Below are 27,736 nucleotides of genomic sequence, written 5' to 3'. Positions count from 1 at the left end.
GTGTGTCTTCTACTCCGAAAAATGCGGTAATTCCATTTTTCTATACAGTTACATGAAATCCCATGACAAAGAATTTTAATAGTTTAAATGCAAAACCAAAGGAAAAAAAATTCTGTTCAAACAATGTAATTTCAGACTCATTTATTTATAGATAAAAGATATACAGTTCCTTTTAACAGTAGTTGTCCATTTTGTTCTAAGATCTGTTAACAAATTCCAGGGTGAAGTCTCTCACAAAGGCTTCATCAGAAAGCAATTGTTCTTATCGTCTTTATTGAATCGTGTCTTTCAGGCTACAATATTCAGCACAGATCTTTCTTTTCATGAACACATTTAATATTCTCAGAAACTTTAATTTCTTGTGATTTTCGGAGAACCAGACATTAAGTGCCCACTTCATTATTTGAAATGCAGGCAAAATTTGAGCATGGTATATGCCAAGAGACATACACCTTGCAGTTACATAAACTGACACAAAAGATTATTGTAATGTAAAAGCATCTATATTGTGTGTAGGTAGTGCAACAGTTCTATTTACCGAAAGCTGTCTCAAAAGAGTAACCTTGTAGCAGCTGCCCTGGTCTGAAGCTCCCCTCTAAGAGGAATATATATATATATATATCTAAAACCAGAAGACCCAAGTTCCCCTGCCAGCTTTCAAGCTAGCAATCTGCCCTGCTCTGCAGGACATTTGGACATTTCTCTCCATGAAATATACATCTTCATTACAATAAATACATTTTCAAGTTATAAAAAAAGTAGTGCACTAACTGCCTAAGGAGGTTTGGCCCCACCAAAATCTAAAATCAAGTTCATTTTCCACTAAAAAAAAGCCCAGCGTATGAGCAAACACGAGGATACCATGACCAAGGCTAAGGCTGGAGGAACTTTTGAAAACCTTCACAACTTCACCTGTGCAGCATCAGTTTGTGAGGTAGAGCAAAGCTCATAGCATTATAGTCATGGCCCTGTTTTGGATGAAAACATGCAAAGAAAAACATTTTATCTTCATCCCCCTTTCCCTTCAACAATTCAAAGAACACTGTTAATTTGGCTAAAAGTGCAAAACAGCAGCAGCCTCACTTGCATGAACTCTATAAAGTAAAAGCCCTATTAAATTTAGTAGGACTTAATCTCTCTGGAGTATACAAATGAGACTAGGAAGTATTTTTCAACCAGCTTTGTATCGCCAGCAGCTAGTAGAATAGCAATGGGTCTCTCCAATCTCTACTCGAGACTAGAAATGTGGCTGGAGTCCAATGCTATTTAAATTGTAGTTATATTACCGTGCCTCCAACTACTCTTCTCTCCCAAGGTCTACATGTACAGGTTTTAAAACCTGACTTCAGTTGCATCAGCTCATGTATTCATGCATGTGGTCCTTGGTTTAAAAACGTTCATTCAATTTCATTTTGGTGACTACTGTCAACTTCATTATTGTACCAAGGGCTCCTCAGCAGGATATATACAGGGCAGGATAGAGATCAGGGCTTCCTCAATTGAGAACAAATGTTCATCTTCTACTTGAGGGCAACAGTAGCGCATGAAGTCTGCCAGCCGCAGAAGGTACTCAATGTTGTGTCCAGCACGGCCACTGGAGACTATGATTTGAGCTGCAATATCCTCTTCAGATGCTGGCCCCAGATAGGAGGGATTCTGGGGGGTTGCAATATAAACAAGAGCTAGAACAGGTTCATCTGCCTCTTCTTCCTGGGAGTAAAACTTCACCAGCTTGGTGTCATAGCCCCCAAGCACAGCTTCCCGCATGTTCAAATACTTAAGGACAGCAGCAATTTGAAGCCCGTGAAGTTCATAGCCAACACCCCACGTGCATCCCTGCAATCAGAAATCAAATTACAAGTTACTTACAGATGTCTGCTTCATTAAATACAAAATTATTTATCTCCATAACCTATACAAATAAGCAAATACCAAACTAAAAATAAATATTATCTGCCATGTTTCATTGCATTTTTAAACAATATCAGGTCAGTTAGGTTAAAAGTCAGCTTTGTGATGAAAAAGCACAGTTCTGAAATAGCTACTCATTCCTTCCAAATGAGTTGTCCACAAAGCAATTAATACTATTAACTTTGCAAAAGTTAATAATAACAAAACTGTGCAAGACCCATAGTATCTTGGCCATGTGCCCATTTTTTTTCAGCAGTGCTACCTTATCATCTCCAAAATTGTCAAGATCTGTTTTCTTTTATCATTTAGATTATATTCACAAACATTGGCTGGTCTCCTAAATAAGCAGTACTCTACTGACCAAATAATCACTCATCCAAATTATAATTGGATAATTATAATTGCTGCAGGTCAAGTAACAGAATTACATAACCTCTAGTTGCAATGATACAATTCACTCTCCATCTTTCCCCTACAGCTAAACAAGGTGGGTAGCTCAAAATATAGGTAGTCCTCATCGCGTAGTGACCTTTCAAAATTATGGCACTGAAAAAAGTGACTTATGACCATTTTTTACACCAGAACAACTGTTGCAGCATCCCCATGATAACATGATTTACATTTGGCTGCTTGACAGCTGACTCACATTTATTACAGTTACAGTATCCCGGGGTCATGCTATCCCCTTTTGCAACCTTCTGACACGTCAGTGGGGAAACCAGATTCATTTAACCACCATATTAGTAATTTAACAACTGCAGCGATTCGCTTAACAAATGTGGAGAGAAAAGTCGTAAAATGGGGCAAAACTCACTTAACAAATTTCTCACTTAGCAACATAAATTTTTGGCTCAATTGTGGTCGTAAGTTGAGGACTACCTGCAATTACTTGGTTTTAAGCCTTCTCCCCTCCCTCTGATTAGGCTTAGGCTATTGATATGCATGCCAACTGTTTAAGAAAATACTTACATTATAATCTTCTTGAAGGGTGACCACTCTTCCAGGCTAAGAGAAGGGAAAGAAAGAGGCAGTTTTAATATGCAGTACTGTACTCTTTTGCAGACCAACATCAGAAGCACAAGTTCTACCATCTCAAGCGAAGCATCATTGGTGCAGTCCAGAAGTTCCCTACTCCCTCAGCATTACAAACTAAAGTGGGAGGCTCTCCAAATTCTGCACAACAATGTTAAGCCAAGGATAATCAATAGGCTCCACATCTGTGGACTCAGTGGAACCTACAATTTCTAACTCTAACTCCCCGAAACACAACCAATTCTTGGATTATCTCTTTATTTTCCAGTCCCACAGCCCATCCCACCATCCCTTCCACTCTACGGAAGGGATCTCTCATCTCAGGAGAAGCACTCATCCCTTTAAAACACACACACACACAAACTCAGGATCAGCCGCTGCCCTTTCCCACCCATTTAGTCTCACCTGGCAAGAAGAGCCCTTACCGTTTTCTCGTTACCCCGGTGGAAGGTGTCTCCTTGCCAGAAGCGGCGGCTGTAGCCCCGGATATAGCCCACTTTGCGGGAAGTGAATTCGAAATCAGGTCTCCAAACCAGCGAACCGTAACCGAAGACCCAGAGCGGAGACTTGGGCGACCCTTCCTCTGTACCAGAGGGCTCCTCCTCCTCCTCCTCTTCGTCCTTCTGAAGCCTGGACGGATGCTCCGTTCCGCTGGAAAGATGCCGAGGATGCGGATCCCCCTTCATGACTCCGCAGGAGGAGGTGCGCTGGTGGCTCGGATCTCCGGGAATGGACTGAACCGAAGGATTAAGCTCGGCTAGCCGGGGATTTGGCACAAGAGACGGCGACCGGCCACTCTAACACAAAGCAAGAAAAGAGAACTGCGCCGTTCCCCAGGTCTCCAGCGTTTAAATACCAGCTTGCCGGTAAGCCCCCGCCCAGTTGTCACGGTATCTCGGTTCCCGCCGTCTCTTGTCCAATCACCGCTTTCAGAAGCAAATAGTCCCGCCTGGAGAACGGCTTACGGAGACCGGATTGGTCAAAGCCGCCTGTCACACATGAGCAAAACGCGCCCGCTCATTGGTTTTTCTCTTCTCCACAGTCTCAAAACCAGATGATGCAACTCGCCTAGGAGCTTTCGAGGGAAATAGAGGTAGAGGATTGCGTCAGGCTACTCTCGCCTCGGGCGCAGCTTGGTGGGAAGAAGGGTTCGATCGGAGGAAACGGGCTTTGGGTGTGGATTATAAAGTCTGCAAATATATTTATATTGGTTCCGTCGGGCATTTCGCGGGTATGGTTTGCTCCGGTTTCCTAAAGGTGTGTGAATGTAAATAAGCATTACATCTCATGTATGTAAGATATAGGTGCATCTCTATGTGTCATGGGTACTCTGTAGTGGATTCCTTCCTGATCATGAAAACAGTACTGTATTAGAAAAGGGAACAATCTCATATCAAAATATTCATTTTAAACCACAGAGGTGAAAATGGGTCTTATTGCGAAGGTAGAAATAATATGCTTGTGCAGGCAGCAATGGCCCCTCTATGTCTATGGAGATTCTCGGTCATCCAGGTCATGGTTGTCTCAAAAGTGCTTTCTCAAGAGGCTACTGGACTTTGGTTTTTCTTTGAAGACGATTCGCTTCTCATCCAAGAAGCTTCTTCACCTCTGGAGCTGAAGAAGCTTCTTGGATGAGAAGCGAAACGCCTTCGAAGAAAAATCAGAAAGTCCAGTTGCCTCTTGAAAAAGCATTTTTGGGACAATGGCCCCTCTACCATCTTGTCCACATGCTTTTCTCAGACTTAGGCAAAGGATCAGGCCCATTTGACCAATCCTTGCCTCCACCTGCCAATAAAGGCGTTAAAGGATCCTGAAGAAGTAGGTTCTACTTCCAGCCCGCCCACTAATACAGTCAGGAAGTTTGAACTAGAGGGAAAGACATGAAGCATATCCATCATCAGCTGTCATTTCTCTTTCCCATATTTTTTTCTTTTAATTTTAGCTTTATTGTACACCACCCAGAGTATTTTGTCTGTCAATGGACATCCATATACAGTTGCAAGAAAAAGTATGTGAAGCCCTTGGGATTATGTGGAGTTTTGCATAAATTGGTCATAAAATGTGCTCTGAACTTCATCTAAATCACAACAATAGAAAAACACAGTCTGCTTAAAATAATACTGCACAAACATTAGATGTTGCCATGGTTTAATTGAACATAACATGTAAACAATCACAGTGCAGGGAGGAAAAAGTATGTGAACCTTTGGACTTAATAACTGGTTGACCCTCCTTTGGCAGCAATAACCTCAACCAAACATTTCCTGTAGTTGCAGATCAGACCTGCACAACGATCTGGAGTAATTTTGGTCCACTCCTCTTCACAAAACTGTTTCAGTGTAGCAATATTCTTGGGATGTCTGGTGTGAATCACTCTCTTAAGGTCATGCCACAGCATTTCAATCGGGTTGAGGTCAGGACTCTGACTGGGCCACTCCAGAAAGCGTATTCTGTGCTCTTTAAGCCATTATTTTGTTGAATTACTTGTATGCTTTGGGTCATTGTCCTGTTGCATCACCCATCCTCTGTGGAGCTTCAGTTGGTGAACAGATGGTCGTACGTTTTCCTGCAAAATGTCGATAAACTCTGGAATTCATTTTCCCATCAATGACAACAATCCGTCCAGGCCCTGAGGCAGCAAAGCAGCCCCAAACCATGATGCTTCCTCCGCCATGTTTTACAGTGGGGATGAGGTTTTGATGTTGGTGTGCTGTGCTTTTTTTTCTCCACACATAGTGTTGTGTGTTCTTCCCAAACAACTCAATTTTGGTTTCATCTGTCCACAGTATATTTTGCCAGTAGTGCTGTGAAACATCCAGGTGCTCTTTTGCAAACTTCAAATGTGCTGCAATATTTTTTTTGGACAGCAATGGCTTCCTCCGTGGTGTCCTCCCATGTACTCCATTCTTGTTTAATGTTTTCCTTATTGTAGATGTGTCAACAAAAATGTTAGCATGTGCCAGAGATTTCTGTAGGTCTTTAGATGACACTCTAGGATTCTTCTTTACTTCATGAAGCATTCTGCGCTGTGCTCTTGCAGTCATTTTTACAGGATGACCACGCCTACGGAGAGTAGCAACAGTGCTAAACTTTCTCCATTTGTAGACAGTCTGTCTTACCATGGACACATGAACATCAAGGCTTTTGGAGATATTTTTGTAACCCTTTCCAGATTCATGCAAGTCAACAATTCTTGATCATAGGTCTTCTGAGAGCTCTTTTCTGCAAGGCATGGTTCACATCAGACAGTGCTTCTTGAAACCAGTAAACCCAAAACAAGTGTGTGTTTTTAAAGGGCAGGACAGCTGTCAGCAACACATCCAATATCATCACACTGATTGGAGTCAAGGTTGGCTCACTCCTGGCTCCAATTAGCTCTTGGAGAAGTCATTAGGCTAGGGGCTCACATACTTTTTCCTCTCTGCACTGTGAATGTTTACATGTTATGTTCAATTAAACCATGGCAACATCTAATGTTTGTGTAGTATTATTTTAAACAGACTGTGTTTTTCTATTGTTGTGACTTAGATGAAGTTCAGAGCACATTTTATGACCAATTCATGCAAAACTCCACATAATCCCAAGGGGTTCACATACTTTTTCTTGCAACTGTAAATATGACAAAATAAATAAATTCTGTCTCTGGATAGCATAGCAATGTGTCTAGGGCTTCTTGGGAAGGGTGAGGTTAAAAAATAGATGCCTAGATGCCTTTAGCTTAAAACAAGCCTATCCCTAAAGCAGCAGCATCTGCCTTCTGCTTTGTACCACCATTCTTACTTTTCCATTTCATCTTTACAAGGTGCAATTAATAGGGTGCTAGTTTGGTGTTAGTGGTTAAGGCACCAGGCTAGAAACCAAGTCCTAGTCCCTCCTTAGGCACATAACAGCTGGGCTACCTCACACCAATCACTCCCTCTTAGCTCTAGGAAGAAGGTGATGGTCAACCGCTTCTGAAAAACCTTGCCAAGAAAACTGCATGGACTAGTCAGGGCAGTTGCAAGGAGTCAAAAACTGACTTGAATATGTTAACAAAAAGTTGCAGTGGTGGAACTATACAGTAAAGTCAAATTCAGTGTTAAGCTCTGGTCCTGCTAGTAGTGGAATTTCTTGCATATTGCTACTGAGAGACACTTTTCTCACCTGGGGGGAAGGATAGTGATTAGTAAAACTTGCTTGATGGATTGAACAAAATATTTACAATAAACCATGCTTACAGACTGCTGCACTATCAAAGAATTGATAGGCCAATTGGCACACATTCAGTGTAGGAGTGCATTTAAATTACAGAAGGAGCTGCTGGGCCCCATGCACCCAAATTCATCAAAATTATACTTCTGGAACAGTGAGATTAATTCATGGCAAGACCAGGATATTTCATGCATAGTTCTTGACAAAGTTGTACAGATAGTCTTTGACTTAATGAGCACAATTGAGTCCAAAATTTATGTTGGTAAGCAAGACACTTGTTCATTGAGTTTTCCCCCATTTTATGATCTTTCTGGCCACAGTTGTTAAGCGATATCACTGCAGTTGTTAAGTTAGTAACACGGTTGTTAAGTGAATCTGGCTTCCCCATTGACTTTATTTATCAGAAAGTCACAGAAGATGATCTACATAACCCCAGAATACTGCAACCGTCATAAATACATGCCAGTTCCCAAACACCTGAATTTTGACCATGTGACCATGGGGATGCTGCAAGCGACCGTAAGTGTGAAAACCTATCATGTCACTTTTTTCAGTGCAGTTATAACTTTGAACGGTCAGTAAATGAATGATTGTAAATCAAGGATTATCTCTACTTCCCTCTTCCCCATATACAGTTGAGGCTTCTTCTGGACTCCATCATTCCTGGTACAGTCTATGGCCAAGAGAGTCTTTGATAGCTTTGGCCTTTCCTGGACCAGGAGGTGTTGACAACAGTGATTCATGCTTTTGTCATTGCCCCCTGGCTAGACTACTGGAATTTAGTTACATGAAATTGCCCTTGGAGGTCATCTGAAAACTGCATCTGATGTAAAATATAACTATCTACCTGTGGAAGGTAGAATAACCTCTGCTGACCTTCCAATGGGCTTCTGGGTCCAAGTTGAGATGCTGGTTATCACTATGAAGACCTTTATGGCTCAGATTGCCATTGTCTGAATTTTCATACCCAATACATGTTACCTGAGAGGGAGGTAATAGTGTAGATTAGCTTTCTTTCCACATGTATTTGGACTACAACTACCATAATCTCTTGTCACTGGTCATGCTATTGTAGGAAGTTAGCACCCACCCCTCTCCTGGAAGAGTGAAATATTTTAGGAAATATGAAAAAGGCAGAATATTATATTTCCCTGGGATAAGCATGTTTTGAAGCAGCTCCCATCTTCCTGCCCCCACCCTTTGTCAATGGGCCATTAAGGCCTGGGCCAGTCTATTCTACATAACAAAGATCTACCTCCTTCAGGCAGAGCCATAGTAGGAATTGGCAAAGATCCAACAAAGATAGCCCTCTACACAATAGCAGCAGAAACTCACCACATGTGACCTGGGAAGCACATGTGACCATCAGCCAGCAAGGCCCCCACCCCCTGGGAGTCTGACAACCAATCAGGATACTCTTTTGGGGCCCCAAGAAATGCAGAGCCAGAGAGAGCATAAAAACCCGAGGATTTTCTGTATCTGCCCTTTTTCTGTTCAGGAACTCAAGCCATGTGATCCTGTCCACCATTAAACCATCTTTCCAAGCAGCCTCCATGTTTCCAGTGTCTGTTTTCCCCACTTGGAGCAGAACCTAGAAGGATGTTTCTTCCAACACTATCTAAACTTGATAGAAGTTGCAATCTAAAATCTCAAGGGTACCAGTTTACCAACCCCTTTATTAAACTTTCCTAATCTAATTATTCAAAATGATGTCCTTAAACATTGTATCTCGAGGAGCTAGCCTTGATCACCAAAACAGATGTAACAAGGATGTCACATATGTTTCACATAATTTAGAGTCCATTAAATCAAATGAGCTCTGAATCATTTTTAAATGCGTCATTCTAAAAAAAAATAAGTTATGAGCTTCATTTATGAGCCATTTAACAATTATTTAATTACAATTAAAACCAAGATGATTTCAGAAGTGATATTTCCATTACAAATTGGACTGAGTGTTTAATTTGAAATTGCAGACTTACTTTCAAATCACTGGTATATACCCCAACACTTCTAGCGTGGTTTGGGGAGAAACCACTCTCTCTCTCTCTCTCTCTGTTTAATTACCTCAGAGATGTTTAGGAGAACTAAAGTTGAATATGTAGAGTTCCTGAACCTATTAAATAAAGAGGGAACCTTTGAGGCACATTAAATCTTTATCCTGGGCAGGTAATTAAAGGAGAGATATAGTTTCATGTGTTCCCTTTTACCAGCTGTGATTGTGATGTAGAATTCAGCACATTGACTTCTTGTATCTCATCTGTTTATATCATGCAAGGTAGGCAGTTCTGGTATGTTCCAAATATTTGGTATGTTGAGCACCAGCAGCACCTTCAGGTTCCTGCCAAGCTCTTCTGCCCAAATTGAAGACCATGGCCAATTCTGGGAGTTTATTATTTCTCCTCCACCAACTTAAGCAGGCAGCCAAAATAGTTGTGAGATGGAGCTGTATTTCTTGATCTAGTTGGGCTCAGAGACAGAATCACAAATGGCAGTGGAAAAGATTCTGTAAGAAAAGAGCTTCTGCAGGTTTAACTATAGTGGAAATGTCCAAAATGCTCAGACATGTCAGCGTTGATGTATTTTAGCAGTCAACCTACAATAGTTGTAGTATAAAACATATTGGTTTTATACCACTTCAACTTTTGTTGATTCTTTCCCCAAATCTGAAGCACTGCACGGGGCAAACAGGGTGTTAGAAATTCCCTGGTCTCGCACTGGACTAGGGTTTCCACATATCTTCAGAAGAACTAATTATTCAATCAGCTTATTGTGTGTAGAATTACATCTTTTCATTTCCCTTCCAAGATAATCTCTCTGTCCATCCTCAAAATATGTCCTGGAGAGTTAAGTGAAGTTTCAGAACAGATGTGGAGGCCTCGGAGAGCTTGTTAAGATGTAAAAGAGGACTAGAAATTCTTGTTCCATAAGCAGAAGTCTTTTTTTACACAGTCTGGTAGGTTTTAAAATATTAATCTCTCTACCTCTCTTTCTGTTTCACTGACTCAGGGAGCCTTGGAACAATAGAAACATGATGTTTGCAGTTTTTCAATCCCACCTTTCCTATTACATCTGATTTAATTCACTTTTTTCTATTAATTGGATCAATTTCACCATTATCTTGTAAATGCTACCAAACCAGGGTATGCATAGTATGATGAAAAAAGTCAAGCCCAGTGGTGTAATTGAAGTTCCCTCTGTTTTTTTATTTCCATTGCACATGTGGTGCAAATGAAAACCAGGCAATGCTTCAATCACACTGTCATGGCCAACATCTTGACATTTTTGCCTATCGCTTGAAAACACATCTGGTATCAAAATCTGTAATGCCGCTCCTGAAGAGAAAAAAAAATGTTATTAAAAATTAAAACAAGATATAATTTGCTTACAAGAAACACCTATTAGAAAAAGAGACAAAATATTTGATTTATATAAACTTAGGTGAAGAATTTATTTTACCAGGAACTAAAAAGAAAGAAAGAGTTGTATTGTATATAAATTCCCAACTAAAATAAGATTCTGGAATTAATCATATGAATCCTTTCTGTGGAAATGTGCTTTGGTTTTGAATTCTTAAATGATAGAGTGGGGCATTGAAGATCAGACACTTAAAGGGAAGGAGCTAAATATTACAGTTAAAGGAGAATAATACTTAAATTTGATTTTACTAATAATGGAATGGAGCAAAATATTTTAACATTGGACATAAATATTTTGGAACAATGGATACAAAAGTTAATTTTAATTGTGTGTGCCTCTAAAGATAGGCTGTATTTAAAAAATGATATGGAAAAGTAAATTGTTTTACTGGACAAGACAAATTGATCTGAAAGTGGATTTAAAAATGACAAACTACAAGAATGATATGGAAAAGGATGCAAAATAGGCCATACAAAAGAAACCAGCCAATGTGTTAATAATTAAAAGGAATATACAAACAGCAAATCTAGACAGTGACCTGAATTTTTTTTCATATATTGGATTTACAAAAGAGGCTTGTTAAAGCTTTGAAGAATTTTGTGTGAAGGGCAAAGAAAAATTGAAAGGAAATCAAGGGCATTATTTGAAGAGAGACAAGATTAAGATTGTTGAAAGTAAAATAAAGCAATATAAAGTAGGCTTATTTGATCGAGGTTGAAGTAGATGTGTTGCTATCTTTAGTAACCCTTAATGGACTTCTGCTGCTGAGGACACAATTGTCAACTTCCAGAATTCTCAGAAACCATAATAGCTGGTGATAGGTAATAACCAGCAGTTTGAATTGCACCTGAAAGCCAAATGGTAACCAGCACAGCATGCATAGCAGTGGTATCACATGGGCATAGTGTCCAACATTAGTTGTGCCACTCCATTCTGGACCAACAATAGCTTCCAAATGATATTTGCAGTACAAAAGTCCATCCTGAAGTGAGTAGGGCATGAGTGAGGTACCTTGTAAATAAGGGGGTACAGATTTGATCTCTTTCCCCTTGTCAACACCAACTGGAACCAGCTGAGAAGAAGGGAGGAAAACCACTACCAGACAGTGCCTGCACTCACAGTCCCCACAGCTGCTGCAGAAGGTTACCATGATCAATGGTATCAAACGCTACCAAGAGAGCAAGGAGGCTGAGGATGGCTAGTCTTAGGCTGACACATTCAAGTGGGTGCTATTAAGGCAGCCAGCTGAGGCTGTAACCAAACAGCTATTTTTAAAACCAGAAAGCTTCCTTAATACTCCAAATGGCAGGAGTGCCTCCTTCATTTGCTATTATGGTTTCAGATCACCCTCATGATCTGTGGGAAAATATTTTAAATTGAAATAGCTGTACAGTTACAGTCTAGGCATCCTCAACGAGTGGGGATGTTCAGCATCAGGGAACGGTATTGTAGTGTCACTAGCTTTTGTTTTTTAAGCAAAATAAAATTAGATTATCCACCCTAGTGCTCCTGCCCAGAATTCAGTTTTGTAACGTTCAAACTTAAGTCATACCCTCCCCAACTCCCTTTCACGAAAACTATAAAATGCGACATTTTTTAAATAAATGTACTATTATATTACAAGTTTCTGAAATAAAATTTATGATAGATAAGGAGCCTGGGAAGGGAAGAAGGCATAAAAATGATTTTTTTTCCAGGCCGAAATTGAATGGACAAATAACACCATGACACCTGCTTAGTAAACAAGTAATCCCTCCAGGGTGAATATATTGTCTCTTAGTCTCAGATGACCCGAGCATATGCACAGGTATGGTTTCTTTCAGTGATGAGTCATAGTCAAGGTAGAAGGTCATTTGCAAAGCAAAGGTGATACATAGGAACAGACTGTATTAAAGGCAATGATCTCATTTCAACTTCTGCTGTCCTGTTAACTATACAAGCGGGAAAATATCTCTTCTCTCTTGGAAGATGCTGCAGCCAAAGGACTGTAGAGATTAAAAAATAAATAAACAACACACCACACATTGAATTCTGGAAAATGTGCAATGTGAACTAAGCTCAAGATAGCTTGCTTGTCTTGCGCCAGCTTTCAGTGGGCTGTTCAATCCTTTTTAAGGATTTTAACTCTTTTTAAATCTCCAGATAAATACTTGGCTTGAAAATTAGTTTGCTAAAATTCAGTTTTCTAGGTTGGCATTGTTTGGAGAATAGCATAAAACTTTCTGGAGCCTGTCTAAATTAAGCTCATGAGGCCTCATAATTTCAGAAGTTGTTGTTATGACAGCAGTGTTCATAAAACTTCACTTGTGAGAACTGTGTGTGTGTGTGTGTGTGTGTGTGTGTGTGTGTACACATGATATCTGCAAACTAGGCAGGATTATAGCAGGTTCACATAGGCCATTTTCCTGGAAGGCTTCCAAAGATGCCAAAAACATGCACCAAACATGGATACTCCAAGGAATTATTGCAATTTGGAAAATTATCTCATACATTCAGGCTCAATGGGACTAGCTCTGATAACATAGCAATGGAGCAAAATGCTGTATCTCTCATCAGAGTTACTATCTTCCTCTGACATTAAAAACAGAGTTCTTGGACTGAATCCTGTCTCACATTAGTTTTTGTCCACACGTGTTAGGTTCTGCCATGAAGAATGAAAACTGTTTCCTCAGGAGCAACACTCATACCGCCATTGCATTGTACCAACTAAGCAACACAAAAAGGGCTATCAGAGCCTCACATTTGCTTCAATTGTATCATCTGAGTGATTCCCTGGCTGTTGAACTGAATGACTAAAATGTTTGCTGTTTGCTCACTAATCTGCATGTACAGGAATGAAGAAATTCCATCGCATATTTTGGAAAAAGGCAAAGAAAAGGATTATGATGAAAAGGCAAAATTCAACAAGATTCATCTTGGAATGATAACGTGTATAATATACTAAAACCTGGATAACCACAGTATGACTTTCTCTGGTTTCCCCCCCCCCCCCATCGAGGGGTCATTTAACGTTTTACAACTTAAATATGGTAGACCTAAACTCAGGTATGACCAAATGTACATTGTGATGAAAAAGCAAAGAGGTTTTTTTATTGCCTGACTAAACATCATCATAATTAGAGTGATTAATGCAAACTCCTAAAATCTTTATAAAAAGGTAATTGTGCCTTTGACAATGGTAAGATTATAATATTTTCCATTTTTTAAAAAAAGGCAATACTTTGGAGGAAAATATATAGCTGCCAACCCTTTGAGGAAGGCAATCTCAAGAAACAGGCATCAAAGGGAATTCTGGAAATACTCTTTATTGTTGCAGGATAAAAATAACATAATCTTGAAAGTCCCAAAGGTGCTTTTTTCAGGAAGCAACTGGACTTTCTTGTTTTTTCCTTTGAAGACGTTTTGCTTCTCATCCAAGAAGCTTCTTCAGCTCTGGGGAATGGAAGGATTTTCTTGTTTTTTCTTTTGAAGTCGTTTCGCTTCTCATCCAAGACCCTGTGCATCCTGTCAGAACTGAAGAAGCCTCCTGGATCAGAAGCAAAATGTCTTCAAAAGAAAAAACAAGAAAGTCTAGTTGCCTCCTGAAAAAGCACCTTTGGGACAACCATGAGCTGGATGACTGAGGATCTCTACATATTTTTACCATCCTGAAAGCTTATCAGAGTTTCTCTCTGCCCCATCTTACACTAAATGAGTGGTTCTCAACCTTCCTAATGCTACGACCCTTTAATACAGTTCCTCATGTTGTGGTGACCCCCAACCATAAAATTATTCCTAAAACCATTGAAAATATGTGTTTTCCGATGGTCTTAGGTGACCCCTGTGAAAGGGTCGTTCGACCCCCAAAGGGGTCGCGACCCACAGGTTGAGAACCACTGCACTAAATCAAGTCAGTCCTCTTCCTTTAGGACTGAGTTTTCTTTCTCACAGTTTGTTTGTTCATTCCTTCCCCATTCCTGAGGCCACATCTACATTGCTTCACAATAATACACAAACATCATCGTCTATTTTCTTTTGTCCCTCCCTCTTACATTACATGGAAACTACAAATGACTGATTAATTTCTGGGACCAGAAACCGTGTTTCAAAATCAAAACTCTCTGGCAATTAATTCAACCTTTGCAATGTCAAATCACTAATCTCTGAGTGAAGCCTCTTTTTTGTGGTGTGAAATCACAAACTTCTTTCACTAAAGCAGTACAATTGGTGCTTGAAATTATAACTGCCAGTTAACAATGTCTGGCACTGAAACTAATGTTTATCTCTCAAATAAAATAAGAAGTACCAGCCATATATTACCCTAAATCTCAGATGATGCCTTCTGATTCCTACTGGCCAGCAGCAATTTATTGATGTGCCGACAAGTCATTGACAAGGTATTTTAGGGAAATTTTGCCCTGAAAGGAGGTATTGAGACTCAGAAAAACTCCTCATCACTTTTTCATCAATTGGTTCAACTTTTGAATATTGTAGGGCTAAACCACAATATTGTGAATCAAAATTTATTCATAATTTATAACTGGCAATTATAATTTAATCATAATGTTATGGAAAGTACACTTCAAAAGGACAGTGCCAGAAACCTCACAGCACCAGAAACCTCAGAAAACAGTGCCAAGGGACTCAAGCCAGCCCTTCCCCCTTTAAGAAAACCAAGAAGCACCAGCTGAAAGGAAAACTCAGAGGAGCCTGCTAACAGCTGTTACAAAAGTAACAAAGCTGACCACAGAAATACTTAAGTAGAGCCATTAAGATAAGGGGAACCAGGCTAAAAATAAGGTAAAGGAAACTCCCTTCTTCCTGCCCCTGACAGGATTAAACGAAAAACAAAAGACCTGGGACCAAGATTAACCCAGGAAAACAAGAAAACAAAACCCAGGGCAATCAGAAACATCAAAAGCCATCAAGCTGCAGGAACTTCAAAGGGTAATTAAGCATAAAAGGCTTAGATTCACACTCCCAAGGTGCTTGCAAGCCAGGAATGCTCCAGCTGTGTCACTTTTTGCTTCTTGCCTTCCTACATTAAAAGGATTCCACTTTCTGGCAGCTGGCTTCTGCGTCCATTTCTTCTCAGTGTCTGTGGTGTGTCCCAGCTGGGAAAACCGGGGAAATTTCTTCCAACAATGTAATCAATTATTAAATAAAACATATTTGTCTGGAATTGTACCTTGTGCTAAGGTTTGAATAATGGTTTATACTTCACAGTGGCTGGGTTCACTAAGCAAAAAAGCAAGCAACCATACTTTAGCTTAATGTGATATCTTAATACAGTAACTGAGTTGCCTGTAGGTGAGATGGGCAGCATATAAAATAAAAATAAATAAATAAATATAAAAATTAAACTCATTATTTTTCTTTTGCCTTTGGAGACTGTAAATTGTAAATATAATTGATTTGTTTTGTTACAATATATAGTAGTAATATTTTCCTTTCAAAGAACCAGAATGTTACAGCTTGTTGCATTTTTTTCCCCTTTTGGTGGCGTTTGTGGTATCCTGCTAGTTTGCCAACCATTTTCTGAACAGATGATTATTACTAGGGTGAATCATATTTTCTAAGGCAGTCCTGCGGCATCTAAACCACAGTACTGGACACAACAGAGCCTGCAATAAGAAACATTTCACTTTTCTGCAAAGCACTGCAAATATTGGAACACATTCAGAATCTTTCCTCTGACGTCTAATTGATGGAAAGGATCCATTTTAAAATCAAAGTTTGGGCTACAAAATGGATCTGATTAATTTCTGTGATGCACTTATAATAAAAATTTCCAGGCAACTTCTCAATTTTTTTAAAAAAATGTATCTATCATGCTTGTATTGTTATGCTGTTAAATTTAAAAATGTAATACAATACTGGGCTTGTTATTTTACCATTATTTTGTTGTCATTGTTATTTCTGGATCTTTTTTTTTTCTTTAAAAATAATGGGATGATCTTGCATAGGCACAAAAGCATAAGCCATTGCATAATGCGAATGGGAGTTATTGTTCTGGCCTGTCACGTTTTCATGGCTCATTTTCATAAATGTCACTAGTAACATGAATGGCTTAAATGTTGCATCAGTCTGAAAAACATGGGCCCAGCTCTTAGATAGCGAGAGATGTTGGATTAAATTAAAGTACATAAAGTACATCTGAACAAGCTCTGTTGGTATATACTCCTCTCTGAGACAGGAGATCAACATATCAAGGAAATACTACTTCCATTATGAGGAAATAGTTTTGAATGTATTGCTAATTGAAGGAGGCTATATCTTCTGCTAAAGTCTGCTTGATCTTACCACTAGGAAGCTCCCCGATGTGGATGTGATATCACAATAGAGATGGCCCACCAACTTAGATAGCTTTGAAAGAGCAAGTTCCCGAGGAAGAAGGCTAGTGATAGTTTTAATCTTAATGGTGCTACCAAACTTAAGCTTAATCTTTGTCATGGAGGAAATAAATCAATGTACCGTAAACCTTTATCTCTATTAAGATCTACTAAATGAGCCTCTGAAGCAGTTAACAATAAATGTTTTTATTTACATAAAAATAAAAATAATATCTATTCAAATATTAAATAGTATTTCATTACTTTGCTTAAATATCCTGTCAGATATATATCTATATCTCTATCTATCTATCATCTATCTATCTATCTATCTATCTATCTATCTATCTATCTATCTATCTATCTATCTATCTGTCTGTCTGTAATCGCTATAAGCGATGTTAGTTCTGGCTATTCTTCCTCAGAAGAAAAAGTCTTGTAAACCATCAGAAATGCCCTTCTAACTGACTTCCAAACTGCCCACAGTTTTCTAACAGAAGAGCTGAACAGAACTCTCCGAATAGCCAACTGCCCTCAGAACTGCCTTCTGAACTTCCCTTTGGACTGCCAACGGTTTTCTGTCAAGAATCTCCTTTTATACTGTCAACTGTGACAGTTAGGGGAGGGAACATTAAAGCCCGGGAGATTCAAACCCATTAGCTGCTTTCTGATTGGCTCACCCACTTGTCCATTCCAAAAGCCTGAGTGGCATAGGAGGCTAATGCCTCCTACTAAGGCAGCATTTAACATCCAGCTGCCTGCAATTACTGAGAGTTCAATTCTCACCAGGCTCAAGGTCGACTCAGCCTTCCATCCTTTCTAAGGTGGGTAAAATGAGGACCCAGTTTGTGGGGGCAATAAGCTGACTTTGTATAAAATATACAAAAGTATGAAGGCTATTGCTAAACGCATTGTAAGCCGCCCTGAGTCTCCGGAGAAGGGCGGCATATAAAAATAAATAAATAAATAAAAGCCATTAATAGGCACAGCAATTGAGAAATAACTTTTCTCTCACAATCCTGTTCCTCAGTTTCTCAAAAAGATGGCTTCGTAAACAAATGTAGGCCTTTGGCTGGATCCAGCAGGGCTATTCTGATGTTCTCATGACAAGGGTTGCAACAAACAACCACATTCAGAGAACGCCAAAAACTCCACTATTGGAAGAAAAAAACAGCTCTTGCTAAGGCCCACTAATGTTGGTTCTATTCCTTATGGCAGGGGTGGGGAAATGTGGCCCTTTTACAACCTCTGGACTTCAACTCCCAGAATTCTTGAGACAGCTTGGCTGTCTCAGGAATTCTGGGAGTTGAAGTCCAGAGGTTGTAAAAGGGCCACATTTACCCACCCCTGCCCTATGGCATATTTCTTTCTTATTGATTCAGTTTATGATGAGCCTGCTTTCAGCCATAGCTTCCTGCTGGCTGGTCACATATTGATGCATCATGCAGAAACCCAAACAAATCAAGTTGCCTTTGTTTTCCTGATAAGAAATTGAGAGTAGATGTTAGTCTCTAGAGACTCTGATAGGAAATAGTTCTCACAAAAGGGGAGGGGGGACTGGAGACATAGAATGGCTATCTGCCCACCAAGAAGGATTTTGGGAAGAAGCAGCATTGACAAGGAGATGATAACTAGTAGCTAACGTGGCTTACATGTACTAATAAAGAAGAATATCTGTAGCTCAGGGTTGACATGAGGGGCCCTTGGTGCTCTCTTGAGCTTGCTTGTTTTCTTGCAGATGCTTCATTAGTAGCACTAGCACCAGCACTGATGACATTACCTAGTTTGGGTAATGAAATGTCTACAAGAAAACAAGCAAGCTCAGAGAGCACCAAGGACTGCTCATGGCTGATATGTACTTCAGGGGTGGGTTCCACTTACCTTTACTAACAGTTCGCATGCGCCAATGATGATGTCGTGCTGGGTGGGCGGAGCCTCCCGCCAGTTTTACTACCGGTTCTATAAGCAGAATCAGGAGCAACCCACCACTGATATACTTGGCTTTAGTGCAAAAATCTTGCAGTTAATTCATGCACCCCCTTCCTTAACTCTAGAATGAAGAAGAGGGCTAGAATTAGGCACATATATATTAGGCTTCTCTATAATTGGTCTAACTATACTTTCTTAGAGTTGACTACATCTGAAAGTTGGAATTCCGAAAAAATGCTCTCGCTTTTACTTTAGGAATGCTGTCTTATTAGGAGAGAGGCTTCTCCTTACCTTACCTCCTTACACAAGCAATTAGAAGTTGTAAATTGTACTTTCAAATCTTTGCTGGAAATGAAATGAATGCTATTAAGTCCAGAGTCTAAAATTATCTAACTGGATGGCATCACTGAATTGACTAATTGACTGATTATGTGCCAGTAAGTCATTCCCCCCCCCCCAAGCAATCACATTGTTTTGTGGGGGAAAGAAAAGGAAGAAGATGTCTTGGATATATTTGCTGCCTTGAGTTATTTGTAAAAAGAATAAAGGTGGGATACAAACAAACAAGTAAATATAGATTTTCTCCACGATGATCTACCCCTAACCTGCTCTTTCAGGACTCCCAATGGTGCACATAGCTATTACAACCTGAGTCCATCTACCTTGCTGCTGGTTGTCCTCTTCTTTGCTTTCTTCAGTGAATTCCTGAAGCTAGAGTCCCTTTTAAATTATGGACTATACTGTGGTTCACAATCCACAGCCCAAACAGGCAAGAGGATTTGTTTTTACTAGGGTTTATAGGCATCTTGGTTGCTTAAAAGAAGAGGATAGTGTTGGAAGAAACCTCCTTCTGGGTTCTGCTCCAAGTGGGGAAACAGACACTGGAAACATGGAGACTGCTTGGAAAGATGGTTTAATGGTGGACAGGATCACATGGCTTGAGTTCTTGAACAGAAAAGGGGGCAGATACAGTAAATCCTTGGGTTTTTATGCTCTCTCTGGCTCTGCATTTCTTGGGGCCCCAAAAGAGTATCATGATTGGTTGTCAGACTCCCAGGGGGTGGGTGTCTTAGCTAGCCTTGCTGGCTGATGGTCACATGTGCTTCCCAGGTCACATGTGGTGAGTTTCTGCTGCTGTGGTGTAGAGGGCTAATCCTATCTTTGTTGGATCTTTGGCAATTCCTACTACGGCTCTGCCTGAAGGAGGTAGATCTTTGTTATGTAGAATAGACTGGCCCAAGCCTTAATGGCCCATTGACAAAGGGTGGGGGCAGGAAGATGGGAGCTGCTTCAAAACATGCTTATCCCAGGGAAATATAATATTCTGCCTTTTTCATATTTCCTAAAATATTTCACTCTTCCAGGAAAGGGGTGGGTGCTAACTTCCTACAATAGGAAAAGATTGCCTAAGTTATTACAATATAACCTCTCCTTTGGGTGTATTAAATTCTGCTAAGTGTTCTGAGCTTCTCTCCTGTGTTTGTAGAATAGTGTTCAATTCTAGACTGAGGATCAATGGCCACTGCTTCTGCTTCTAAAAAGAAAGAGGGAAAAACACAAATTAATGAGATGAAGAGAACAATAATAGTATGCCGTTTATGTTGGTATTCCTAAATCTGTGATGGCAAACCTATGGCACGCGTGCCAGAGATGGCACACAGCGCCCTCTCTATGGGCACACGAGCCGTCGCTCCAGTTCAGCTCCGCCGTGCATGTGTGTGCCCCCCACCCACTGGCCAGCTGATCTTCAGGTCTCTGCTGTGCATGCGTGGGGGGAATGCACACATGTGCGGGGCTGTATGCTGGGCCGTGTATGCATACACAGAGCGCATGCACGGGGGCCACATGCACATTGCATTTTGGGGGTTTGGGATCACGCTTGCACTTTGGGCACTTGGTCCGGAAAAGGTCAGCCATCACTGCTCTAAGTGCTCTACGTATTACTTTTATCATTATGGAAGTTGCTGTAGGCAGAAAAAGAAGTGGAATAGGTATTTGAGTTCTCAGTGTTTTCTTCAAAATTATACGAGATGCATTAGAAATGTGTTTCATCTCTGAGTGGCAGTGGAGGTATGGAGTGGGAGATAGAGTCAAGCTAAAGAAGAAGAAAGCCCAAAATTATTACAATCCAAGGAGTTGGAATCTTCATCCTTGACTGTGCTCGCCTATAACAGTCCAGAAATATATACATTCTGACCATCAGTGCACATTCCAGAATTATATACAGTAAAGTCCCAATTGCTTTAGCATCATGGAGCCTTCTCTTAGCTAAAACTAAGCCATCTAATTTCTTTGTTTATTTACTGAAAGAGGAAACTTTTGGGGAGACACTATGCTATGCCATCTTCCCATTTACACGCACACAGATATACATACACTGAATTGTTGCCATAGTTAAAGTGCTGGATTGGAAAGGTCAAATTACAATTTCTCTTTACCTGTTCAGTGTACCTGTGGAAGGATCCCAGCCTAATCTTACAGTGAGGTGTGAATTTAACACCTACAGTAAACCTAGACTAGACTTTAGCCTCAATCTATGCAAAAGATAAAGTCTGACATCCATCAAACCATTTGAAGTTTTGTTAATGTTTGACTTGAGACCATATGCTACTTATATGTCATGAAAATTAACCCTCTTTTTCTTCTTGGATTGTTCAAGAAGGTGGTCTCAGTGTTGGGAGTCTTAGTTTCCCAATTGCCTACATTTTTCTCAATAAATAAAATTGGATTTAATTAAATCAGAGCAGTGGTGGGATTCACAGGTTGTAACAACTGGTTTGCTGAGTGTGCGCTCTGTGCACGCTTCGCACGTGTAGGAAGTTAGCACCCACCCCTTTCCTGGAAGAGTGAAATTTTAGGAAATATGAAAAAGGCAGAATATTATATTTCCCTGGATGAGAAATATGAGAAGCATATTTTACAGACAAAGCAGCTCCCACTTTCCTGCCCCCCACCCTTTGTCAATGGGCCATTAAGGCCTGGGCCAGTCTATTCTACATAACAAAGATCTGCCTCCTTCAGGCAGAGCCATAGTAGGAATTGCCAAAGATAGGATTAGCCCTCTACACAATAGCAGCAGAAACTCACCACATGTGACCTGGGAAGCACATGTGACCATCAGCCAGCAAGGCCCCCACCCCCTGGGAGTCTGACAACCAATCAGGATACTCTTTTGAGGCCCCAAGAAATGCAGAGCCAGAGAGAGCATAAAAACCCAAGAATTTACTGTATCTGCCCCTTTTCTGTTCAGGAACTCAAGCCATGTGATCCTGTCCACCATTAAATCATCTTTCCAAGCAGTCTCCATGTTTCCAGTGTCTGTTTCCCCACTTGGAGCAGAACCCAGAAGGATGTTTCTTCCAACAGCACGCATGCACATTATGATCAAAAGTTACCTTCTACTGAATCCAGAGTGAGTAAAACAGCTGAGACGCGGCAATCCGCTCTGCCACACCTATCAGGTTTAAAACAAAAGAAATATAGGTAGCTTATAGCGCAGGGGTTGGCGGGCCCATCTGATCATCGGAGTGAACCGGTTTGCTCTCAGCTGATTGTCGGAACTACCGGTATGCCCGAACCGGTCAGAACCGGCTGAATCTCACCTCTGAATCAGAGCTATGTTTGTTCCTCTTTTCTTTCCAAATGGTTGAGTGGGGCAACTAGAGCAATAAGAATAACTCAGCTGTTTCATTCTTGGGTGGATGCTCCTCTATTTTGTTCCACCATGTAATAAGATTGGGCAGCAGCCCTGAAATGTCTGAAATGTATCTTTGACCTACTCTGCTGACAGTAAGAGAACTATTACAAGGGTGTCCTCTTACTGAAATACAGGCTTCCCTTCTATTTTAACTTCATCCTTAGCTGAACCACTGCCACTGCTTTCTAGGGAAACTAATGCAAAAGTGAATTCAGTATTACAATATTACACAGATTACCATAGGAGGGATCTCTGGACGAATGCATACAGAAAAAGGATTAGTTATAAATCTAATGAAAATATATACATACATGAAGTTTGTTTTTCTGAATATCTCTTGCCATGTAGCCCTTGGGAGCTGGCTTTGAAGATTCAAATCATACTTCAAATGATTTTGGGCATCGTACTTCAAATCCAGTGTCCTCAGCTTTGGCTGACCTCTTGCCAAGGCACTCAGCTGACTGGGCTGTGTGCAGAAGAAAACAAGGGTCACAGAGTTAGTATGATGGGCTTTCTAAGCTTAGTAGGGTTGATCCAGGAGAAAAAAAGAATGTAGACACGATGCCAGCTAGTTGTGTACCAAAGTGTAAAAAGACTGCGTAGAATGCATGGCCTGCAAAAATACAGATTAAAGTATCTTGTATCACAGACTATCATGGACCATCCTTGCCATTCCCTACTGTCACCCCAGCATTTTGTTAACTTGCATGCACTACGATGGTGAAGTTTAGTTGTATACAGAATAGTAAAAATAATGTAATATGGGAAGCAAGTAAGCAGGTATACAATAGATCACTTAGCTGGTCCACATATTGGAGCAGTCTTTTTTGAATTTGGGGGTGGGGGAGGGGGGTAAGCAGTAGCATTTTCTCTTGTAGTGGCAGGCAAAACACAAGGATTTAGCTCTTCTTTGGTGGCAGGATAGTGAGGAATAAAGGTAAGCCATGAAGCTTTTCGGTTCTTACTAGCAAAGAAAAGAAATATTGCCTAGGACGGAGGCAGTGATGGGATTCAGCCAGTTCGCACCACTTTGGGAGAACTGGTTGTTAACTTTCTGAGCAGTTTGGTGAACTGGTTGTTGGAAGAGATCATTAGGGCAGAGAACCGGTTGTTAAATTATTTGAATCCCATCACTGGGTGGAGGTCTTCGTTTTCTTTAAACTCATTGGCCCAGGGGTGAAATCTAAAATTTGTTACTACTGGTTCTGTGGGCGTGGCTTGGTGGTGGTGGTGTAATGTGACTGGGTGGGCGTGGCCATTTTTTTTTTTTTTACTTTTAAAACCATTTTTTCTACAACCTCTTCGGCTAAGAGGTTGTAAAAAAATGTTTTCAAAAGGCTCTGACGATTCCAGCTGAGTTCCCTGATCAGTAGAGGCTTTTTTTAAAAAGTCCCTGCCGATCAGGGAACTCAGCTGGGATCGTCATAGCAATTGGAAATTAGAAATCAAAAGTAAATAAGCACATCGCAGGGGGTGGGAGAAGTAGTTGAGTTGGATCCAACTCTGCACTAGTGGCTAGGGCAGGCAAGGAGAGTACCATATTTTTCGGAGTATAAGACGCACCTTTTTCCCCCCAAAAAGAGGGTGAAAATCTGTGTGCGTCTTATACTCCGAATGTAGCCCCACCCAGCTTCTCAAACCGAGGTTTCAGAGGCTGAAAAAAGCATCAGAAATCAAGCTTCAGAGTTTTTTTTTCTGAAGCTCTGTTTCGGAGGCTTTCAGAGGCAGAAAAGAAAGCTTTTTCCTGAAATGGAGTTTCAGAGGCAGAAAAAAAAGCAAGGCACAGAGCTCACAACCAAAGAACCTGTTGCTAAAATTCACCTCTGGCAACAGCTGATTGGGGGTATTGAGGGAGGCAGATCCACCTGACAATCAGCTTTTTTCTTATTTTCCTCCCCAAAAATTAAGGTGCATCTTATACTCTGGTGCGTCTTATACTCCGAAAAATAGGGTAAGTTCTTTTCTGTTTTTGTTCAGTGCTCGCCTTTTGCCTGGAGCAGCCTGAGGAAGTAGAAGTGGCTCTACGCTCCTTTCTCCCTCAACATGTCTGCACTGGTGGCCAAAGTCACGAAGAAGGAACTTGATTCTAACCATAATGGGTGGGGCTGAAAAGATTTCTGACAAAGAGCAACAAGAAGCAGTTGAACATATTGATGAAGTACAGAATGAAATAAACAGACTGAAGGCTGTTCCTTTTTGTATAAAGTTAATTAATTGCTGGTCATTAGCATACTGCAAAACATACACATTTTCAGAATTGTTTTTGTGAAAGTTAAAACTTCATTAAAAATGAAATGAAACAGTGATATGATGATTGGCATTTTTACTTTTTTTTTTATTGCTATGATTGACCTATTCCACATTTTCATAGTCATATCGTAATTGGTATTCTTACCAGTAGTACCTAATCAAAAGCATATAATTTACTGGTTTTTATAAAGTGGTCAAATTAATATTGAGCAGAATTAAGTTCAACTTATTGGCTCGGCCCTCAACATAGTCCCAGTTTCTCATGGCCCCTTGGGAAAATTAATTGCCCACCCCCAGGGAAAAAGATCGCCTCCCCTATTCCACAGCCAGGGAATGCATGGTGCTATGGAAACATAGCTGGGTTCCTGCCTGTCTCCAACATTCTGAGCTGTCCCCTTAAATTTTCATTCCATATTGTTAAAAAAAATCATCACTTGTTGGTTTTGCATGTTAATGAACCTCTGAGAAACCAAATGTCATCTGTCCATCCTTATTTCTTCCAGTCTTACCTTTACTCCACCAACATTATAGCTGGAAGCTAATGATTTAAAGTGACAGGACAGTGTAAACTTTGAGTATGCTCATAATGGAATATCAGTCACAACGTAAAAAACAACAAACATAGCATTACATAACAGCAACCTTGGAATGTGTTGCCTGAGCATATGGATGATTGTCCTGCTTGCTGGGCCCAGGTGATACAATAGAATCAGAATTGAATCATGTTATGATCCTTGTCAATCTCCCAAAGGAACCTTATCCTGGGGCAAGCATTGAATCCGGCTGGGTTAACCTTTTGCTTGAAAGTAGCTTTACTATATATACACAGTTCTTCCAAGACTCAAACCTGCAGGTCATCAAAAATAGATATTCTCCTCCTCTCAGTGTGTTTGGGAAACAATTCCAACCTTCAATTATTCCAGTTTTAATCTTAAATTACTGAATCCTCAATACCTCATTTTAGTCTGACGAGGAACTACTGATAGGGACTCTTTGAGTATAATTCTGAGCCAGCTATGTATGCATTGTAAGAGGACATCCATGTTAGTGTATGGTAGACAGTGCATCTGATGAAATGAACCATAGCTTGCAAAGGGGATGCCTTTAAAAAAAGAGTTATAAGTCAGAAAAAAAATGGTACTAAACTCTTCCTGATTTTTGGCTATGCATCCATTTAATTGTTTAGCCATCCAAATCACAGTGTTATGGAGGTATTTGCCATTGCTATGCTGAAATCAAGATGTATTAGGTCTGTGAGATTTCAATGATCTAAAGGAAAATTATATATTGAAAGAATGATAGTTTCCAAGCTTGTTCTGCTGATATTTGAAATCTTGTTATTTAATCTGAGATGCTTTTAGATTAATAACTCTAGAATTTTCATGTATCAGACTAATGGGGAAAAACTAATTTAGAACAATTCAGTGAAGTGATTAGTATTCTTATTGTAAAATGACAGCTATGGTAGTGGGCAAGATAATATTTCTATTTATCTAACTTCAGTATTACCCAACTCCATTTCTTTCCTCATGCCATGATTTAGACCAGGCCGTGAATGAGTAACACGCTTGCCATGGCCACGCCTGGTTTAGTGAAGGGGGAAAAAGTCCTGATACATCACGTGATGCCATCACCGTGACGACATGTGTTATGTATTGATACTTTTGAGCGCGAGTTTCAAACCTGCCTACGTTTCTGATTGGCTGACAGTCCCTCCAGGATTGTATATAAGGAGGGCTGCAGCCTCTGAGTTTTTTGCTGAAGTCTCACTGTAAATTAAAGAGCTGTTGTCACTTGCTTGGTTGTGCCTCTCGTTATTCCCGAATCACTTCATTGGCGACGAAGGTGGGATAGAGGTCACAACAAAGCGAACACTGGGGACCCAACCTGAAACTGTCTTAGTCCAGAGGTCTCTCCCTTGAAGTTTTCATGCGAATAGTTGGGGTGAAGCCTATCTAACACGCACCGGAGCTTCCTGCCCATGAGGAGCTCTGCTGGGCTTCTCCCTGTGGCTGTGCATGGTGTGGCATGCTGGACAGCTAAGAATTGATCTATCCTGGCCTGCCAGTCTCCGTTATCTAGTCTGGATAGGGCCTCTTTGGCCATTCTAACAAAGCGTTCGGCCAATCCGTTAGAAGCCGGGTGGAACGGGGCCGATAGGGCATGGCGGATGCCCAGTCCGGCCAAGTATCCCTCGAACAGGGTTGCTGTGAATTGAGGGCCGTTGTCAGATACTAGGGTATCCGGTAGGCCATGTGTGGCAAACAGCTTGCGAAGGGCTTTAATAACTGCCTCGGCTGGGGTGAGCGTCGCACCCGGCCTATTTCAAAGCACCATGGAGCGCCTTCTGCAAGGACTTCCCGGAGTGGTGCCCTATTTTGATGACGTTCTAGTCAGCGCTCAGGACGAATGTCAGTTAGGGGACAGAGTCAGGAACGTCCTTTCTAGATTTAGGGAAGCGGGACTGAAGTTAAAGAAAAATAAATGTATGATCGCTGTCCCCTCCGTTGAATTTTTGGGGTACAGGGTGGACGGCACAGGCATCCACCCTAACGAAAGCAAGGTGAGAGCGATTAAGAGCGCACCTGCCCCCAAGACCAAAGCTGAGCTCCAAGCCTTCCTTGGACTGCTCAATTTTTACTCAATGTTCCTGAAAGACAAAGCTACCGTCGCAGATCCCCTACACAAACTATTGGGGAAGAATGTACCATGGGTCTGGGGGAAACCACAAGCAGCCGCTTTTGAGGCTGTAAAGAGACTTCTATCGGAAGACAGTTTCCTAATCCAATACAACGCAGCGCTACCGCTTGTATTGGTTTGTGACACCTCCCCCGTAGGAGTTGGTGCCGTCCTGGGCCATAGACTTCCGAACGGCCTAGAGGCGCCCATTGCGTTTTACTCTCGCACCCTGTCAAGCGCAGAGCGAAACTATAGCCAATTGGACAGAGAGGCTCTGGCTGCAATTGCGGGGGTTAAAAAGTTCCACGAATATCTC

General features: G+C 40.8%; 1 protein-coding gene and 1 long non-coding RNA gene across 3 annotated transcripts; one reads left to right on the top strand and one right to left on the bottom strand.

Moving 5' to 3' along the window:
• Positions 1-126: 126 nt before the first annotated feature.
• Positions 127-4,332, bottom strand: CHAC1 (ChaC glutathione specific gamma-glutamylcyclotransferase 1). The gene is made up of 3 exons (XM_034417827.3): positions 3,369-4,332; positions 2,881-2,916; positions 127-1,836 (listed from the first exon to the last, which is right to left on the bottom strand). Exons 1-3 carry the CDS (start codon positions 3,627-3,629, stop codon positions 1,435-1,437), a joined length of 699 nt encoding a protein of 232 aa, XP_034273718.2. The 5' UTR covers positions 3,630-4,332; the 3' UTR covers positions 127-1,434.
• On the top strand, positions 3,712-24,797 carry LOC148116438 (uncharacterized). Of its 2 annotated transcripts, none has more exons than XR_015729407.1 (2): positions 3,712-3,809; positions 24,469-24,797. It is a non-coding gene; the product is annotated as an uncharacterized LOC148116438 (long non-coding RNA). The 2 variants fall into 2 exon arrangements; XR_015729406.1 differs by lacking the exon at positions 3,712-3,809 and adding an exon at positions 22,050-22,206.
• Positions 24,798-27,736: the final 2,939 nt, after the last annotated feature.

The sequence above is a fragment of the Pantherophis guttatus genome, chromosome 1 (assembly GCF_059756535.1).
Source record: "Pantherophis guttatus breed Tessera chromosome 1, ASM5975653v1, whole genome shotgun sequence".
NCBI classification, from domain to species: domain Eukaryota; kingdom Metazoa; phylum Chordata; class Lepidosauria; order Squamata; family Colubridae; genus Pantherophis; species Pantherophis guttatus.
This window is presented reverse-complemented; position numbering and strand designations above follow the sequence as displayed.

Bases quoted from the DNA above. Each gene is read 5' to 3' on its own strand.
- CHAC1 (XM_034417827.3), bottom strand. From the start codon at position 3,629: ATGAAGGGGGATCCGCATCCTCGGCATCTTTCCAGCGGAACGGAGCAT. The intron at 2,917-3,368 runs GTAAGGGCTCTT...CCCTTCTCTTAG, and splicing joins ACCGGGGTAACGAGAAAACG to CCTGGAAGAGTGGTCACCCT. The intron at 1,837-2,880 runs GTAAGTATTTTC...TTCTGATTGCAG, and splicing joins CCCTTCAAGAAGATTATAAT to GGATGCACGTGGGGTGTTGG.